This window comes from Heloderma suspectum, chromosome 5, assembly GCF_057233095.1.
Source record: "Heloderma suspectum isolate Gila_16-S chromosome 5, 16-S_ref, whole genome shotgun sequence".
In the NCBI taxonomy this organism is placed as follows: domain Eukaryota; kingdom Metazoa; phylum Chordata; class Lepidosauria; order Squamata; family Helodermatidae; genus Heloderma; species Heloderma suspectum.
This window is the reverse complement of record NC_139462.1, coordinates 157672857-157691991: the sequence shown is the minus strand read 5'-3', so window position 1 is coordinate 157691991 and position 19135 is coordinate 157672857. Positions and strand designations below refer to the sequence as shown.

The 19135-nt window shown below is 42.7% G+C and overlaps 1 protein-coding gene across 2 annotated transcripts in view; it reads right to left on the bottom strand.

Moving 5' to 3' along the window:
- The window catches only part of TRANK1 (tetratricopeptide repeat and ankyrin repeat containing 1), a 69167-nt gene extending 57390 nt beyond the window's left edge, over nt 1–11777 (bottom strand). The window contains exons 1-4 of one of the 2 annotated variants that reach the window (XM_084857978.1): nt 11668–11777; nt 5455–5610; nt 1837–1966; nt 107–275 (exon numbers count right to left, since the gene is read on the bottom strand). In XM_084857978.1, the coding sequence (XP_084714104.1) occupies nt 107–275; nt 1837–1966; nt 5455–5609 (454 nt within the window). In that variant the 5' untranslated portion in view covers nt 5610; nt 11668–11777. Of the gene's footprint in view, nt 1–106; nt 276–1332; nt 1399–1836; nt 1967–5454; nt 5611–11667 lie in introns of those variants that run through there. The other variant, XM_084857979.1, reaches the window with a different exon arrangement.
- Nucleotides 11778–19135: the final 7358 nt, after the last annotated feature.

Here is a 19135-nt window from a genome sequence, read left to right as displayed (position 1 = left end):
GAATATTAATGATTGTATACCATGCCTAACTGTATCTGTCATTCAGTCCCCAAATCTGACATTATCGTAATAGTCACATGAAAATATCATATTTCATGTCACTTACTGTTAACACTTGAGAAGACACCAACTATAAAATCAGGAATTTGACCCATATCTGATGAAGTATGGAGAAAGCTCAAACCTTGACAGAATATTGTAGCTGCATCTAGACAGCTATACATGTCACTAGATTGTGACAATTTAATCACTGAGTAACCAGCTCTGTAGTACCCCTAGAAAGAAAGATCACAAGACAGTCGTTATTCGACTTCAGTACCACATCAACAGATTTATTTATTATATTTCTATGCCATCCAATAGCCAAAGCTCTCTGGGCGGTTCACAACAACAACACAGATCAACAGAGCCAAATAATTTAACAGCAACAATATGATGGCATGGCTTCCTAAATAAGAATGGAAGAATCTAGCAGTAAATAGAATTAAATATCAGGATTTGGAAGGAAAACTTCTGCATTATACATAATATACTGTTTTATAAACTGTATCTAAATATGTGGACATTTCAATCACTTCCCCCCACTCCCCAAATAACCAGTCAAATAAGCCAATTTAGCATTTGATTTCAACAAGTTACTAGCCCACAATATTCTTTACTGGTCACCTGCTCATACATACCAATGTAACTGGCTCTTTTAGTAATAAATTATTTTAGTTTTTTTCAACAGCTTGAAGAAAAAATTAAATGAAGCTATTCATGTCTAATTTATCTACTTGCTTGCCTGGATGCAATTGTTGGGTTGGATCTAGGATCTACCTTTCTGAGCAAGAGGAAGGGCTCTGCTCATGGAAGGAAACTCTGCCTGATTTGGGGGGTTCATCCCTGCCGCCCACACATGCCACAGTTCACCTCTTCAGCAGGGTTTCCTGACTCTTTGTGTAGCATTTTCAGGGGGCTGGAGGGGCTGCCTTGGGAAAGAGTCGGCAAGGAAGTCCACTTCCACCACCCCATTGATCCAGCATAAATAAGGATCCAACCACTTATTTGATAATTTACAAATATTTTAAATCAGAACATTTTTCAATTAAATCCTAAAAGGAGATTCAAAAACAATCTGTATCCTTCAGACCCTTAAGCTAAGGCCTGGTTCACACATGAGTGTAAATGCCTCTACACTTGATAACGGGCAGATTAATGTGCGAAATAACTCCCCTGAAAAATATTCTGTCTGAGGTGATGTGAGAACGTACGATGGCTCTCTCTCCATTTTGAACTCAATGAGAATTTATAAAATGGAAACTTTAAAGGGTTGTTATTTTTTCAAAGTACCTGTGTTTGTAATGTAATCAATGGCACCTAAAGCTATCCTTAGTAGTTAGCAAGGAGAATAAGTCCCAACACAACACTTGTGAAACCATCATCAGTTGGAAGAATACTTCAGATTGTAAAGCACCAGCCCTATGTACAGCAAAGTTTTCAAAACTCCAAGGTACCAGCATAATTTTTATATCCCTGAGATTTTTCTAGTAAGCCTCCTGTTCATCTCCACAGCTCCTGCAATAGGAACACAGCTCTGAATGGCAGTTATCTTGTAAATAATTCTATTTTCATTAAAGCAGCTCTCTTTTAAGTAAAGGCCATACACATGCCAAAACATAGATTTTCCTAATGTGATAAGGCCAAAGAACAAATTCAAATCCCAATTGCATAGATCTGACCACTCTCTTCTTACAAATGTTCTATTTATCAACAAAACCATATACGTTGCTTCAAAGTATTTAAACTTTAAAACATGATTTTAAAAATTGCAAGATAAAAGTTTTCGGAGTGTACCTTAACGTAAGTTGGATCCCACTGGAGGCTTTTTTGTGCTGAGCAAAAAGCTTCTTTCCACTTACTTATGTTGTAAAGGGCATTTGATCGATTGCACAGTAAAACTGCCATGTCTCGGTGGTGAACAACCCTAAGAGATGAGGAATTTTAACAAAAACACTGAATCACCTGAAAACTCCTTCCAGAGAAGTAACCAAAAAAGTTGGTTGCAGCAAAACCAAAAAAGCGTCTTGCAATACCTTGAAGGCCACCAAATTTATTATGCAATAAATTTCCATGGAACGCTCATGACATAATCCATTTGGTAGTCTTTAAGGTACCATAAGACTCCTGGCTGGTTTTGTTGAAAATTCCTAAGGGTGCTTCCAGTGCACCATTCCACTATCAGTTGCTTTAAAAAACACAAATACAGAGAGGTAGTCAGGAAGTAACTGGAGATGCATGTAACATGTATTTATTTTGGCTTAGGTCCAAGATGGGGAACATGTGGCCTTCTGAAAGCTGTTGGGCTCCCGTCAGCCCTAGCCATCATTGCCAGTGGTGAGGAATGATGGGAGTTGCAATCCAACAATATCTGAAGGGGCACAGGTGCCCCATCCCTGGCTTAGACAGAGGTGCTGTGGCAACTGTACTAGTTAGAGGCACGCTGGCTTTTCCCACAGCAAATACGTGAGGGCACATATCTATCACGAACACTTTAAAGACCTATGCATATAGGCTGCGATCTCCTTATTGGGCACAATGCATGTTCATGGGTGTTTAAGGATGTATGTGTGTCATTTATGCATTCCCTTTGGGAAAGAGCACTGTCCAACAGCAAACACAACTGGAGCGTAAAACCATTCTCCACAGGTAACTCCAGCAGAGGACTTACACCAACGAAGGAGACAGCACCTTTGTTTTTTCCTGTATGTAATCCCTGTAGCCTTGTAAACATAATTATCTTATACTCTACAGCTATTGTACCATGGAAAATAAATAGAAATGGTTGTTGTTCTTTCTTTTAAGCTTTAAGCATTTTATAAGACTTTCAGTTCACCTAGCTTTTAATCTCCTCTTTCCCGATTATGTTGATGTTTCATTCTGTTCTCACATTTATTGCACATTAACAAGTTTTTAACGTGTTTTTACGAGCCACTTTGGGCACCCTTTTTAGGGTTGAAACATAGCAAACAAATACTTTTAGAAATAAAATAAAGAACCAAATGTTGAGCCTCTCTCAATTGCTGTGAGGCAACCTCTAAGCACTTACTAGTGGTATACAAGGATCTACCAGTTACCTCAGTTGTAACATGGGAACAACATGACAGGTACCTGCCCTGATGTAAAGGTCTCCAAAGCAAAAATCCCAGTGGCTAGGTATTTATATTGTATTGCACATGTGGGGTGAAGGCTCTAACACTGAATGGCTAAGCCAATGTGGTAGCATTTGTTGAGGAAACGCAACAGCCTGCTGTCTAGCTTCTGAGGGAAGGGAAAGGCGCCTGTTCGACAGGGATAAAAACCTCACAAGGGGGTAGGATGAGGAATGGGAAGACATCCTGGGACAGAGGAAAGCTAAGTGACAGGAAGCCCAGAGGTAAGCAGATTGCAGAGTAAGCAATAGAGTGAGAAAGGAAGCCGCAGGATGAAAGGTGGAGTATGAGGCTTGAGGAAAGGGGCAGCAGAGTCAGGGAATTGAGGCAAGAAAGGGCAATCCAAGGGAGGGGACTCTGAAGAAATTTCACAGCGCCTAAGATCAGGAGGGGCTGTATATTCTGGGAGGAGGGAGAGAATAGCATTGTGTGGCTGGCCAAAAGACAGGAAGTGGGGTAAAGTAAGCAGTGGCCGAAGAAAGAAAAACCTGAGGAAACCATGGGTGGTGGAGACATGAAGCTGAGAAAAGGAAGAGCCAAGGTAGGACTGCAGAAAAACTGGAAAGCTGGATTACAGCCATGTACTATTGACAGGAAGGAAGTGATCAGGCAAGAGAGTTTGGGGGGACTCAGGACCATGGGCTAGGGAGAAAAGGGAGCATAGATCTAGACCCCAATGGGTAATTCTGCCAGTTTGGGCTTCTATTGTCACTGCAGCTGGCAACCCTAAACATGTCAGGGATGTTCCTAAAGGCAGTGTAAACTTGCAAGGGGCTGAATTTCACACGCTGATTTGAACTAACCAACCTACACTTCGGCAACAGACTTCTAGTTAAAAATCAGAAGTATCTGCTGAACAACAACAAAAAAATGAAACAGATTTATTGGCTGCAAACGTTACATATGGCATGTTAGAAACCCAAATCAAATTATGCCCAAGATATTCTAAGCATGTTAAGAAACACCTTAGAAACAAATACATCTTAGGCATGTCATATTGCAAATTTTGATCGGCAACAATTAAAATAGAACTCCAGCCTGCGTCTCAAAATTCCAATAAATCAAGGACAGTTGGCTTTTATGGAAATAGTGGAGGAAGAGATTAAAAAACCCTTATCCTTTCCCTAACTCAAGGGAAAATACCCTTTATCTCCTCAATTGTATGAGGGAGTTGACAATATATTCTGGCTTTGGAATGTATGGAATGTTGTTCAAGGAGACACAAAACTTCAGCCTTTCACACACCAGTTCACCAACACATCTCCATGTACAGTTTAGTATAAGTTCTGTAACATAGGAAGCCAAGTCAGACCATCTACCCCAATATTATCACTACTGATTGGCAATGTTTCTCCAAGGTTTCAGAGTTTGAGAGAGCAATCCTATGTCCCCTAGATAGCGTCTGGGGGAGATAGGATTTTTTGGTTTCCCTGCTACGAGCTCGTAGCTGGGAAACTGTGCTCTCCGCTCCTTCCCCCAGCCCCTCATAGCCGGGGTGGAGAGAACCGCATCACCGCCACCTCTGTGCTCGTAACACAGAGCACAGAGGGGTGAAAATGGGGCTTCCTGGGGGCAGGGATGGGAGACCATGGAAGCTGTTTTAGACAGCTTCCTATGTGGTCTCTAGCCCACCTCCACCCCCAAAGCTGCACTTAGATGTGCAAAAACATGACTCTAAGGCAAGGTGCAGGGCGGCTGCAGCATGGAGGAAATTCTCTCCTCTGTGCTGCTTCCACCCTGCTATGGACAGGGCACCTCCTTCAGGGTAGGTCGGAGGCACCCGTCTATCTCCATAGGATTGAGCCCTTAGTTAGTCTTATTGTAGAATACTTCACTTACAACTTCTTGCAAAAATAACTGCATTCTACAATAAGACTAGCTAATACTCTATTGTGGATTCTTTTCTATGGAGTCTCACTAGAGAAGCAATTAGCCATTGATCTGCTTGTCTGGGGTGGAAAAGCAAATCACAATACCACCTGCTACCTGAAATAATAATCTCTCCCTAGAGTGGCCTTTTGTCTTTTCCAGTATTTGGGGACATGCGGATGGACAATGCAACTATTACTGCTGCACACGGACTCTGTTCTTTGGTGAAAATCTGACCTTCTTGCAATCACTATGTAAGGAGTACATCTAACAATCAAACCATCATCAAATACTAACTTGGTCACGGGAAACCAACCTCAGTAACTTAATAAAAGAAAGATCAAGTCTAGAAGTTAGCACTGGACAGTTCACAATTCTCTAAATAAATGCTTACCCTCTTGTTGTGTGCCATAAATAAATCATTACACGTATTGCTTCATCATAATTTTTGATGGCTTGAACATAATTCCCGTTTTTGAAGTCTTGATTTCCATGTGCTTTCATGCATTCTGCATGAGCAATGGGATCCCGAAAGGGGAGGTGATCCATTCTGACAAAGAGAGGAAAAAAGTATGCTCTGAATTATAGTATAATAGCTCTCCCCATCCTAAATCTCAAGAGCATTGCAGTTAATTCACAAAGGAACCTACTGAAAAAGCACCAACATGCATTTAAAGACCAATATAGTGATTGTACAATCAATGGATTAGCCAGGCCATAACCACAATTGGCCAGATACAACACAGAAGCATGAAGGAAGTCTTTCATAACAGGAAGTAAGCAATAACCTGTTATCTGCACGTTGTATTTGTTTTGGTCTCTTAGTTGAACTGTATTTGCCACCTTTTTTAAAAAAGCAACAACTTCTACTTAGGGGAAGGACAATTTTAGAGTTAAAGAATGAATGGAATACATGATGGGGATAAAGAAAGCTCCAGTGGTCCAATTCTGTCCTCTGATGTTCCGTAAACGCCAAGCATACAATCTCGTGCACAATGACCCCTCATACTATTCCAGTTGTGAAATGCCAGCATAATCAGATTTTTTTAAAAAAAAACCTCTGCAGCTCAGCTATGCTATGCAGAATAAGCTTTTACAGGGTGGAGAGTACGTGGGAAGTGGGACTGTGCTGCTCGCTGGTACAGAGTGGCCATGACTCTGTCGCACTGGTTCAATCATGCTGTGAAAGTGAAATTCAGCAATAAGGGTGAAAGTGCCTACCACATGATGCCATTTTAGAGGCAAAAAGGCTGTTTAGGATTAGGTTGTCCAGATGCACTTACATATTTAGAGCTCTTTCCTAAAGAGATCATTTCTTTCTTTGGTGCCAATGATATTTAAAAAGAGTGTTTGAATACTAGATGACAATTACTATACTATAATATTATAGGTTACTATACTTAACTTTGGTTTGTTCCCAAATCAGTAGCAGATCAATGGGAGGGCAATCTAAATATTGAGATTTCAGGATGATCTTAACAGAATGTCAGACTTGGAAGCTACCAGAAACTTCATGGAAATTACTAGCTCAAAGAAAAATTTTACTGGCTCTTCTGTCCAAGCGTTCCTACTTTAGGTAAAAGAAAAACAAGCTTTTGTAAAGTTTCTCATATATCAGGTGAATGACTGTGTATATGTCTGCTTTAAACTCCCAAACAGTAAGAAAATTAAAGAGAATTATTTTGGTACAAGAACCCATTTCAGAGCTCAGGGAGGACCCTCCCATATTTCCTTGAGAAAACAGTGAGTTGGCAGAACACGACTTGCCACTAAAGGCACTAGATCTCCAGTATAACAGGAGATTTTGACATGAGAGCCTATTCTAAAACATGCACACCCACCCACCCCAATACATTCTGAGTTGATGAGTTCTGTGAGGGTTGTACCACACACCCTTTCTAAACATCTGAATAATCTCCGATGCCCTTATGACAGAGCTGAAGTCTACACAGCAATGTGTAGTCAGATATCTTCCTCAAATGGTTGAGCTTTTATAAAATACTAATGCATCAAGCAACCTATTTTGTTAAAAATAAAAATGATAACATCTCACAATCCGGGGAGGTAGCCATATGGCCAGGGGCTAGAGAGAGTTGCTTAACCCTCCCCATCCACCCCTATATTCCAAGCATTAACTAAAAAATAAATAACTTAGATTGGTCCTCCCCTTCAACAGAACATTTGCAGCAAATAAGAAATGCTGAGGTTTTTCCTTCATGAACTACATTTCAGCAAAATGCATTTGCATGTGATACCTGATTTTCCCTTTGGATGTTTCTAGTGATATTATACAGATTTTGTGGTTCTGTTCCTGTACAAGGCTCCTGACTAGCTCGTCTCCAAAAAAGAGCCCGCTAAAAAGGATCCAAGTTCTAATGTGTTTCTTTAATTGGTTCATAAAAGAGGTTGCTTTCCTGAATTCTGTAACCAACCTGGAACACCAGATGCTGTCACTTGGATGCAGTCCACTCCTCTGTCCACAACATCCAGGGCATAAAGTTTTGTGCTGAATTTCTGAACTGTTGATTTGCTCTATTTTTTATATGCAGTTTTAGATGTTATCCTGGTGCTTTTTGCTTATTTCTTTTTAAAAAGTGTACACTGCCTTGACCGTTTCATTGAAGGTCAGCCTACAAATCTTTATAATTATTTACTTAATTATATTAAATATATTTATTATTATTAAATAAAAACAACAAAATGTTGTGCCAAGGTAATTCAAATTCTGCACAAAGACACACTGTTTTCTGCCTATCTCATGTAAGCAAATGTGAATGGCCAGGATTCCATTCCATTCATGTAAGCAAATGTGAATGGCCAAGAGCACAACTCGTACACAACCAAGGGGGGGCTTTTCACTCATGTTTCTTGATCAGCAGCTCTTCCTTCTACGTGGCAAACTGCTATGGAAACTGACGGAACTTTCCAAAGTAGTTTGTGAGAAGGCACAGGGGCTTGCTCAAAGTAAAAACATGCCAGTGAGCATACAGAAGCCCCTGTGCGCACCTAATGTAGCATTTTAGATCCTGGCCGTGTATTTCCTTCTCATAATCTGTTCTGCTTCTGCTAGTTATAAGGAGGGGACCTATAACTATGCAATGTGCATTAATGACTATATATTCTGTTCAACCCCCCACCTCAGTCTTCAGAGATTTCTTAACTAGTCATTAACCATATAACTATATGAAAGCAGATGTTATCAAAAAGCAGAACCGTCTGCCCCATACAATAATGATTCCAGACACAATATGGGCCAGAATCTCAGGGCAGGTGTTTGTTTGTTTTTAAAGCAAAGAATACATAAAAGTTCACGGGGCACAGCCAACACTCCCTTCAGAATAGGGCTTAATAAAGTAGCAGCAAGGACAAGGTTGGAAGGACATTAATTGTTAGCAGAGAGGAAGTTGTATTAAAAATAGTTGTCTACATCATATTAGTCATTGCTGGAGAGAGACGAACAAGCCTACAGACCCTTGGTTTGACTCACAATAGCAGTAATAATTTTCTTACAATTTGGGAGCATTTTTTAAAACATACATTCTAACAAGTCACCTGTGAAAAAATACGCATCAAGGGAACTGAGCAATAAGGAAACAACTCAGGTCGCCTAATATCATAAGCTTGCCTTCCTCATGCTAATAGGATGAAATTGTAAACTTTGGTTTACTTCAGGCTTGTTGGTTTACTGGAAAGGTCAGCATGACAGAAGTCTCTCTACTGCACTCCAAACTAAAGCAATAAAGACAACAGTGATGTTTTCTAAAATGCCCTTGCTTTAGATAAGAACAGCCTGCTTGCAAAACTGTACACTTTGGGGTTTCCATGCCAATTACTTCGAAAATACTCAACCCCTAGAGAATCTGGTGGAGAGTTAGTAACATTGTTTGGCTTCCCCACTTATTTTCCAGTGTAGATCATTTTTACTGCTTAATTATTGGCAACAAAGAATTCTATTTCACAATAATGCAAAGACTGGTAGTTGCTTCTATCATGGAACAAACTGCCAATAAAATTTTTAAAGGCTGAAACTTGTGCAAGAAAAAGTCAGAATGTTTAAAAAGTATTTTCCCTTTTTAATTTTCCAGATGACTTCCTAGTGATTCTACAAAACAATGAATCCCAAGTTCATCTCTACTAGACAAGAGACCAGATTAAAACTGAAACTTTTCAGAAAATGATACCCTAAGGAGCTTCCAGATGAGGCTTTTGTTGTGTAATTGCTCTACCTCATTTTACAGGGGCTCCAGAAAACCCTGCCATCAATTTGTAACCCTCCTGTGGTTTTTCCCTCGCTTCATCCATGGGTTTTTCTTACCAGAAAAAATTCCATTAAGGAGTAAAAGATGGAATAGCCACACAATGCCTTTTGATTGATAATCCTAGGAGCCCTTCATTTGGATGCACCCAAAATCTTTTCAAAAAGCCTCTCATTGGTTAACTACTGGCCTGTGTTGTCGTTTTTGAAACTTCTTTTGGAAATACCTTACTTGAACATTCTTAAAGAGTTGCCCAAAAGTTTCAGTGTAAGGAAAGCCATCTTTAAAAAGAAAATATACACACATACACCAGAATTTTCTTCCAGTGTATGCGTATTTTCATACACATACACTGGAAGAAAATACACACACATACCTACACTCTACTTATAAAATGTACACATCCCCAGCCAATATTCATAAGGATAGGAGCGAGACAAGAGAAAAGGGACCATATGGATCTTCTATTGCTTACATTAAGATCCCAGGAAGGAGGGCTCAGGGAGGAAAAAGGAGTGGGGGGAGGGGGAGTTGCCACTCTGCCATATTTTCCTCAAGTAGTGGCATGTGACAAGAGGTGCTTCCAGATGATGGACTCCTAGCTTTACCAATCAAAAGCCATTGTGCAGCTATTCTTTCTTTCCCTCCGTAATCAGTTTTCTGTAGTAAGAAACAAGACTGAAGAGGCAGTGGGAACACACAGCAGGGTTACAAATGGTGGAAGATGACATCATCTGGACCCACCGTAAAATTCTGTGAATGAGGCAGAGTGATTGCAGGATATAACCCTCATCTAGAAGCAACCAAAAGCAAGATAGGCACAGTCTCCTGTTTGTACACTGGTGATGGAGGTAAACAGTGAAAACAACCCTCAGAAACCAGAGATGGAATGTGTGACTACACCCTGACAACTGTATCTGCAGTGACCACTTCATGCATCTGACAAAACAGGCCCTGGCCCACCAAAAGATATGCTATATTAGTCTTTTAACAAGACACAAGACTCATTGTAAGTTTTAACTTGCAGAGGGGTAGCCACATTAGTCTGTTGTAGCAAAAACAAGAAAGTCTTGTTACACCTTAAAGGCGAACAAATTTATTCTGGCATAAGCTTTCGTGGATACATCTGACAGTGTCCGTGAAAGCTCGTGCCAGAAAGATTTGTTCGCCTTTAAGATGCCACAAGAATCTTGGTTGCACTTTTCAAAGTGCCCCATTTTATACTTTGGAAAACCGCGTCCAGCATCCTATCAGCTTCTCCGTTCTTAACAGATTCTGAGTTTTCCCCAAATGGTGAAACAGAGGCCTGCTGAAGTTGCATGCCAGTCAATTGCTGTGCCTAGCCTGAGAGAGAGCCAGCGAGATCAAGCCCAATTTCTGCTGGTTTGCAAACGTCGGCTTCGGCCAGAGCTCTCAGTTTCATTTCTCATTTGCAGGACAACTCCTCCCAAACAACCAAGCAACAGGTCGCCCCACCAACATGAGTCAGTCAAGAAAGGCAATGTCATCATCGGTGTCGTTTTCTTAGCTCTAAAGAGGAGGCGTGACATGGTAACATGTTCTCCCAGGGTGATCCAGGCCTTCCTAGGAAGGTCCAAACAATACCAAGGGCTTTTTCCTCCCGAAGTGTGCCATGACAGGCAGAGTTCTGCCTCTCTTCCACTCAGTGGGGCAAGGTGTGCTCCATAGCACTTCCGTTGAACGTCAACGAGGCAACCCCAGGCACTTTTCATCGGGCCAAGGTTTTTTTTACTTTCCTAACGTCCTTCTGCAGGATCATCGGAAGCAAGCTTTGCCCTCCCCAGATTCCTTTGACCGGCTTGCTATCAGTTACACTTGAAAGGAGGCTTGTTTCTCCCCAGCCCCACCCCGACGCGTCCTTCTGCCCGATCCTACTCATCTTCCTCCAGAAATTAAGCCCATCATCACTGAACCCTATGGGGCTAAATCCCACGTAACGGCGCATAGAACTGCGGCCTTCAGCAGGGTCCCTGCAATCCTGCAAGCGTCCGCCGGGAAGTTCCAGCGCAGCCCTAGCCACAGGTCTATTCAGAAGAAAGCCCCATCGCCTTCAATGGGATTTTCTCCCAAGCAATCGCGCAGAGGATTGCAGCCGAAGTCCCCACGGTTTACTCCAACGCTTACGCCCCAATAATAATTGTGTGCAGGTCTGGGGCTTATGTGGCGAAGTTTTAAGGGGGGGGGGAAGCCACCTCGACGGCTCCAGGAAAAGCAATCCCCCCACCGCGCCGAGCACACACGCCCACCACACAGCAGCCGCTTCCTTCGTCGGGACAGCCCTAAACAGAGACAGGCATGCAGACGCCTTCCCCTCGCGGCCGCCTTCCTACCTGGGCTGCAGGCAACACCGCAGGCGGTGCTTCTGGCTGCCCTACGGTGCAAGCGCTCGGCGGAAGCGGCTGCCCAGCGGCCGCCCGTCAACGCAGCGCGGCCACCTTCTGGCGGCGCGGGGGCTTCCCTTCTATGTAGAGAAGCCGCCGCGCCCCGGCCCCGCCCCCGCCCCGCGACGTCATTTCGGGGAAAGCGGGCGGGCCCTTTGCAGCGGCGAGGTTCTCCGCGCCCTCCAGGCAGCCGGTCGTCGGCAGAAAACGAAACTAAGCGAAGCTTTCGTTTCTAGCCCGGCTGAGCCTTCCCCGCGGGGCCTCCGGCCAGCTGCTCCGGGACACGTGACACAGCCTCGGGGAAGCCGAAAAGAAAGCGAGACTTGACGCTGGTAGCTCTCCATCCATCCGCCTTTCGTCCTTTGATGTGTAAGAACCCGTTTACCCGCCAAGGCTGCCTAGCTCCCAGTTCTTTATTTGTAACCTCTGGTTCCCTGCAAGATGCGAATAGAGGCTGCCTGAGGATTTGGGATTAAACCGCCTTGCCCTCCCTCCTCCCCGTGCTCACACTTTCTGGTTCACACGTAAGGACAACTCAGATTCCGGGCTGAATCGTGCGTGGGCTGTCGTTACGTGCGAGCCCAGCACTGTGGTTTAACTCTGGGTTGCTAACCAGTGTTAGATAAAAAAAAGGCCTTGCTTTCGGTTTAGAAGAAAAGGATGCCAGGCAGGCAGCAGTGGATCCAACACTATTTTATTGAATGTTTTGCAAAACGGGTGCAGAGCAGTCTGGACCCCAAGACACGTGTGCAAAAGCCTTTTATACCATATCACTTCTATTGTTCTTGCCAGTAACCAATGAAACAGTCAGTATCAGATTACCAAATCAATAGCCAATAAACAGTCAGTATCAGCTTACCAAGCCGTTAGTCATGAGCTAATTATGGTTCTTTTGGCTCCGCCCACATTTTTCCCGCCACTCGGGCTCCTACGTAACTGAGGCGCCAACGGTTATGGAGTCTCTTTTTTCTAACACCAGGAACAATGCAGAGTTCACAACCCAACAACAAATCATGGGTTCCTGAGTTGTTTGCAGTTAACGACCCAGAGTTAAACCACAGTGCTGGGTTCACATGTAATGACAGCACATGCTTCAAAAGCAACCCATATTCAACCCATACCCTGCATTGTCATTACATGCGAGCCAGGCCCTGGTTGGATCCAGGCTAAGTCTGCAGTCATAGTCGAATTTACCTGGAAATAAGCCTTTATTTTTGGGGCCACGGTGGCTTAGTGGTTAAGACGCTGAACTGCAGACTGGAAGGTCAGCAGGTCAGCAGTTTGAGACCCGAGTGCTGCGTGACAGAGTGAGCTCCCGTCTTCAGTCCCAGCTTCTGCCAACCTAGCAGTTCGAAAGCAAGAAATTGCAAGTAGATAAATAGGTACCGCCTCGGCGGGAAAGGTAACAGCGTACCGTGCACCTCGGTGTTCAGTCATGCCGGCCACATGACCACGGAAGCATCTTCGGACAGCACTGGCTCTTCGGCTTAGAAATGGGGATGAGCACCACACCCTGGAGTCGGACACGACTGGTTGGGGACACCTTTTTACCTTTTTTAAGCCTTTATTTGTTTGTTTGTTTATTTATTTATAATATTTATGTACTGCTTTTCATTTGAAACAAACCCTGAAGTAGTTTACAAAAGAATAAACAAACAAAAAGACCACATATACGCACACACAATAGTACAAGCCTGGTACAAAGATAACTTGTAGCTGGAAGAAAGCCAAAGTAAACAGGTATGTTTTCAATAATGCCTAAAACACACCAGCGTTGAGGCCTGACGTACATCATATTTGATGACACTTACGTTTGGGTAGACATGCCTAGGACTGCGCTGTCAGTGGAACACCTCTCACTGATTTCAATGGTGACTGGGCCAGTCACTGACTCTCAGCCTACCCTACCTCACAAGGAGAGGAGAGGAGGAGGATCATGTGAGCCACCTTGGGTTCCTTCCAGGAGGAAAGAAACAGTGGGATATAAATGTAATAAAAAATGAACTAATTTAGCATCATGGAGGGGGCTTTGTAGGTCATCTAGTCCTGGGGTGCCCAATATGGTGCCCATGGGCACCAATGTGCCCTTATTCCCATGGTGCCCTGCAGGCTCCGTGCCTCTGTTTTTATGTTATTTATATATTTATTTGTTACATTCATATCCTGCCTTTGTTCCTCTTTAAGGAGCCCAAAGCAGTGTACATAATCCTCCTCCTCTCTATTTTATCCTCACAACAACAACCCTGGGAGGTGGGTTGGGCTGAGAGTCTGTGACTGGCCCAAAGTCACCCAGTGAGCTTCCATGGCCGAGTGGGGACTAGAACCCAGATCTCCCGACTCCCAGTCCAGCACTCTAGCCACTACACCACACTGGCTCCAATGTTCATTGGAGGAAATCCAAAGCTAGTGTGTCTCCAACAGATGGGTGTCGAGCCTCTCCTTGAAGACTTCCAGGAAAGAGCCCACCACCCCTCCACACAATTGGTTCCATTGTCAAACTGCTCTCGCTGTCAAGAAGTGTCCCCTAATGTCCAACTGAAATTTCCCCTCATTAGATCTAGTCCGACTGTCTAGGACAGCAGAGGACAAGTTTACACCCTCTCTTCTGTGTGACAGCCCTTCAGGTATTTGAAGAGCGCTATTATGTCCCCCCTCAGTCTTTTCTTCAGGCTAAACATACAGAGTTCCTTCAGCCTCATAGGACTTGTTTTCCACACCACTGATCACCTTCGTTGCTTTTCTCTGAACTTGTTCCACTTATATTCTTCTTCCAGAATATAAGAGGTCCTCAGAAAGGATTCCCATCCATTCCCAAATGGATTCCCATTTCTTATGCTGGTATAACAGTTACAAATAAGGAACTGGAATTTGAATGAGTGCCTTATGTTCCTATGCTTGGTCTGGAGAAATAGGTAGTGGTCTAGGTGTTCACCATCCTCCCACATTGGTCATAAGTTGGGGATAGCAGCAGAGACCCCAGCAGCGAGGAGAGAAGGGAAAGAGTTGTTGCTATCTCTTTAAGAGGTTTCGTCCTTATATCTTGTATGATATTCATCCCTCCTGGAGTTCCATTCCCTTGTTCTTTCTCTCACAGAAGTATACACTATTTAAATAATAAGTTTAACTTTCTGAGCCTAGATGCTACTTTGCACTTCTACCATTAAAATTGTATTTTGGTATTCAGGTGTTATCCCTTGATTAGTGTCTACTGGGATACGGTGTTCATTGGGATGTCTTGTTGGCTATAATTTTTTAAAAATTGCACTGTGTTAGACCAGCAGAAGCTTTTATCTAGCTTAGAGGAGGAGTGAACAAACAGTATGAGTCATGTCACAACATGATTAACTTTATTGGGGAATGGGTTGCAGTTTTTACTTTATCACTTAATTATCCTAAAGAAAAGGAACTGCTGGGAGGGAGCAGAAACAGTAATACCTACTGCTCAGAGGGACGAAGTGGGGCAAAAGTTACAACCACAATCTTGTCCCAAAAGTATAGAGAACAAAAAGCATTAGAAACAGCACCATCCCTTTACTTTTGCTGTACCCAAATGCAAATAAGAAGTGCAGACTTGCAGTTAGAATTTGCAGATAAAGCTGTAGGTGTTTTGTGAGTAGATCAATCAACTAAAGCTTTCAGTGTGGAAGAATTTTAGGGCACAATCCTATGGATGTTTAGATAGAAAGTCCTCCAGTTTCCAGCATCACGCTGGGAGCTGTAGGAATCGTTTCTGTCTAAACATGCATAGGACTGTGCCCTTCATCAATGAAGGTAATTTTTTCACCAGCAAGAGTGCAATTTAAGGGTTAGTGATAGCACTTTTTTAAAAGAAAGTATTACATATGGCTTTTCCCTCTAACAAAATGTTGGCTTGTGTGTATTAAATGTTATTTTACACGTCCTTCAACGCCATTCAGGATGCTGTTGATCATCAGGAGGCGCAGGGCACCATAGTCTACTGGGTCAAAAGCAGTACTGCAACCTCCTTGAGCCACCGGCTGCCTTTTGAGGGGTCTCCAGTCGCCATTTGATGAAATGAATCAGTCTCCTGAAAGCACAGGACCGCCTCAGAGTTCAGATCTCATATTCACTGCTCTGGAATCAGTTTAGATGTGGAGCAGTATATAAAAGTTGTAAAGAAAATAAGTAAATAAATAAATAGCTGGAGGGGAACATAACTCTGTCTCAGTACGGATGTATGATATAAAAATGAATGGTTAATGTGTATAGCTGCATTTCAAGGACTACATGGAGAAAGTGAGTCCATGGGGTCTGAGGCCAGTTTATCTGTCCTTTGTGCAAACCACATGGCCAGCAGTCTAGCACGAACGTCAACAAGCTGTATAACCCTACTAGCCTGATAGAATTCTTGCCAAACTCTGCAGAGGGAACCAAGGTCACCATGACTTCACAGAAGCATTAACTTCCAAGTTTCCAACAAACACTGCTGCTAAAGGAAATGAAACCTAATCTCACTTGCGCAGATCCACTCTTTAAATGAAGCTAGCTTTTCCTCAGTATTTATAATAGTTTCTCCTCTCACTGAAAGTGAAAGGGAAAAAAAGACCACATCTTAAAGTGACTGGATCTTGTTTACATTTGTACTCTGAAATTTCTTGTAATGCTTGAGCTTTACTCCTCACTTTGTAAACACATTCCCCCCCCATTCTTCTCTCTTTACTGATGATATATGTACCTACCCAACAAAGTTACCTATTTTGTGTATCTGATTAAAGGTTATGCCGCAATAAATGTGTTAGTCGTTAAGCTGCCACAAACCTCTTTGTTGTTTTTGCTGTGACAAAATAACACAGCTAGCGCTCTGTAACATGTCTTAAAGGTAATCTGTCTTTCAGGATCAGGCAGGTGCCACATTTGGGGGCAAAAAGAAAGAAAGATTCAGATCAGAGGAAGCAACGAATATGGACAAACATCACTAAATTTATCATTCCAAAAAATAACAGACACTCCATCTTTCAATAAACCTATCTTCAACTATTTGTTCTTCGCTAGCTCGTATATAATAGGTGAAGTTCATTATTATTGCCACATTCCAGATCCTAAAAACCCAATCAGACAGAGGAGGGGCAATACCCATTTTCCAAAATGAAGCCATTGAGTTTTTTGTTGCTGTCAAAAGATTAATTAGCAATTCCACACCTGCCTTTTCTACACAGTCTTCTAAATAATTAAAGGAGTGTCCTAAGCAGTCCTACCTCCAGGTTTTTCAGGGCCCTGGGGCAAGGCATATGGCATCTCTACAACAGCCTACAATCCTGCATTTAAAACGGGGCGTTCTGCTTCTGTTTTAAAAGCAGGATCACAACTGAATCCCTTTACACGCGCTTCCTTTCCCCCCTCCCCTTCGCCCCGTATCTGAGTCTTCCATTATCTTTCATTGATCTCGCTCCTCTTCTTGCAGAGGTGTTAACTCTTTTCACAGAGGAAACTGAAGCGGAACACAACAGGATAATTTTGCGCGGTGTTAACTCTTTTCAGGGAGGAAACTGAAGCAGAACACAACAGGATAATTTGATAGCTCATTGTCTGTGATCTATTTAAAAACGGAACAAAGGGCATTTAGTGCAGGAGACGCCCTGGAGGGTCACAGCAGGGTCACGGCGTCATGTAAAGAGCCCGCAAAAGTCAGTGAAGGAGCAATCTCAATCGCAGGATAAAAGCTCCGTGTGAAGGAGCCCATGCTCAGTGGGGGCCCTCCATCAGTGAGTCTTCCTTCTCACTGCCATCTCCTTATCCTTTTCCTCATCACTTACTTGCTTGACAGGCAGAGCAGAAGTAGGCAGTGACATCTACCGTTCCTCCTTTTCACCACCACTGCCTGGGCCAGAGTGAGAGGCAGGTGAACATGCAGGTTTCAGTGGTAAAGTGGCAGAGCAACTCCAGGGGCCTCTTGTTAGTGGGTGACTGCTGGGGTGTGGGCCCTCAGCATGTGCCCAGCCATGCCTACCTTTGGCGCCGGCCATAATCCTAAGAGGATCCATTGAAAGCTTATATCTAGGTATCTGCTCATTATAGAAAATAACCAGATTCCAATAAGATTTGATTTTAACACAGTGCCAAAAAAATAGGTGTATAATCCACTTCCCGAGAACCTCTTCTCCAGGATCTATTGTGTTTTAAACCATAAGTCTTGATTTTATAAGATGATAAGTATAACTGATGTAATGAGCTGAGCTTTTTAATAAGTCCGTTAATTTCAGTGAAAGCCTCTTAACACGTAGTTTAAGCAGCTGAATTTAAATTGTTGACAAATACAATTCAAATGTAATAAGAACACAGGGAAAGATTTTATTTCAGCTGAAATCTATAAAAAAAAATTTAGTTAGTGGGCACCAGAACTGGTGAGATGAACAATAAGTTATTTCCCCAAATTGGAACATTAGAATTATTGTACTATTGTACAAAAAAGGTGATAAACAATTACTAAATAACTATAGACCAACCTGGGAACTTGGCAAAGCCTTCAAAATGTATTCCAGATACCTATTACTTAAACTGGAAATGTGCACAGAAATTAATGGTATTTCTGCCAAGTACCAGGTGGGTTTTTGAACCAGATGATGTGCTGTTTACATTATCTGGTTTAATAAATATATAAAGATAGATATATGCTTTTTGTGGCCCTTATTTAGATAATCTCATAGACTGGTACTAGAGTTGTGAGGTTGTGAGACCTGGAAAAATTGAGAAAACACATCTACCTTTTTTTTCCCAAGGACTATTTTTTCAGTTTTTCCAGTGGAAACCCTAGAGATTTGGGGTACACTGAAATGACTCCTATGAAATATTTTCTTTTTTTGGAATGAGTTAAATGCTTCTTTAAAAAAAAAAAAAAAGAGTTTACTCACTCAGGATGTGTACTTATGAAGATGTTTGAATGTGAGACAATCTACAGCATTAGAGAATAATAATTTATGTGAATACTGTAGACATATACAACACAGAACTCCTAAGATGTATTTTGGCACCTAGAGCAGGGTGGGCAACTCCAGGCTGTCTGGGGAACGCTTACAGCCACCTGCCCTGCCCGCATGCTGCACTCCTGGCACCACAGAATTTGATGGCAGGGGCAAAAAAAAAATCTGTGGTTTGCTACCAAATTTTGGCTGCAAACCACTACGGAGGGGTTAAAAAGGACAGCTGTAGGTATTTTTCAAGCTAGATTTGTCCTTTTTAATCCTTCATAACTGCTGATTATTATTTTTTGCCATGGTTGCAAATTTTAGTGGCAGGGGGCAGCAGGGGCCACATGCCACCTGTGGCCTGTGTTGCCCACTCCTGACCTAGAAGATGCAGAGCATTAGGGTGCAATCCTATGTGGATAGGTGGCTGCCTCCGAACTCAGAGGCGAACACCTATCCAATACAGGGCAGGAGAAGCACGGAGGGGATTGTTC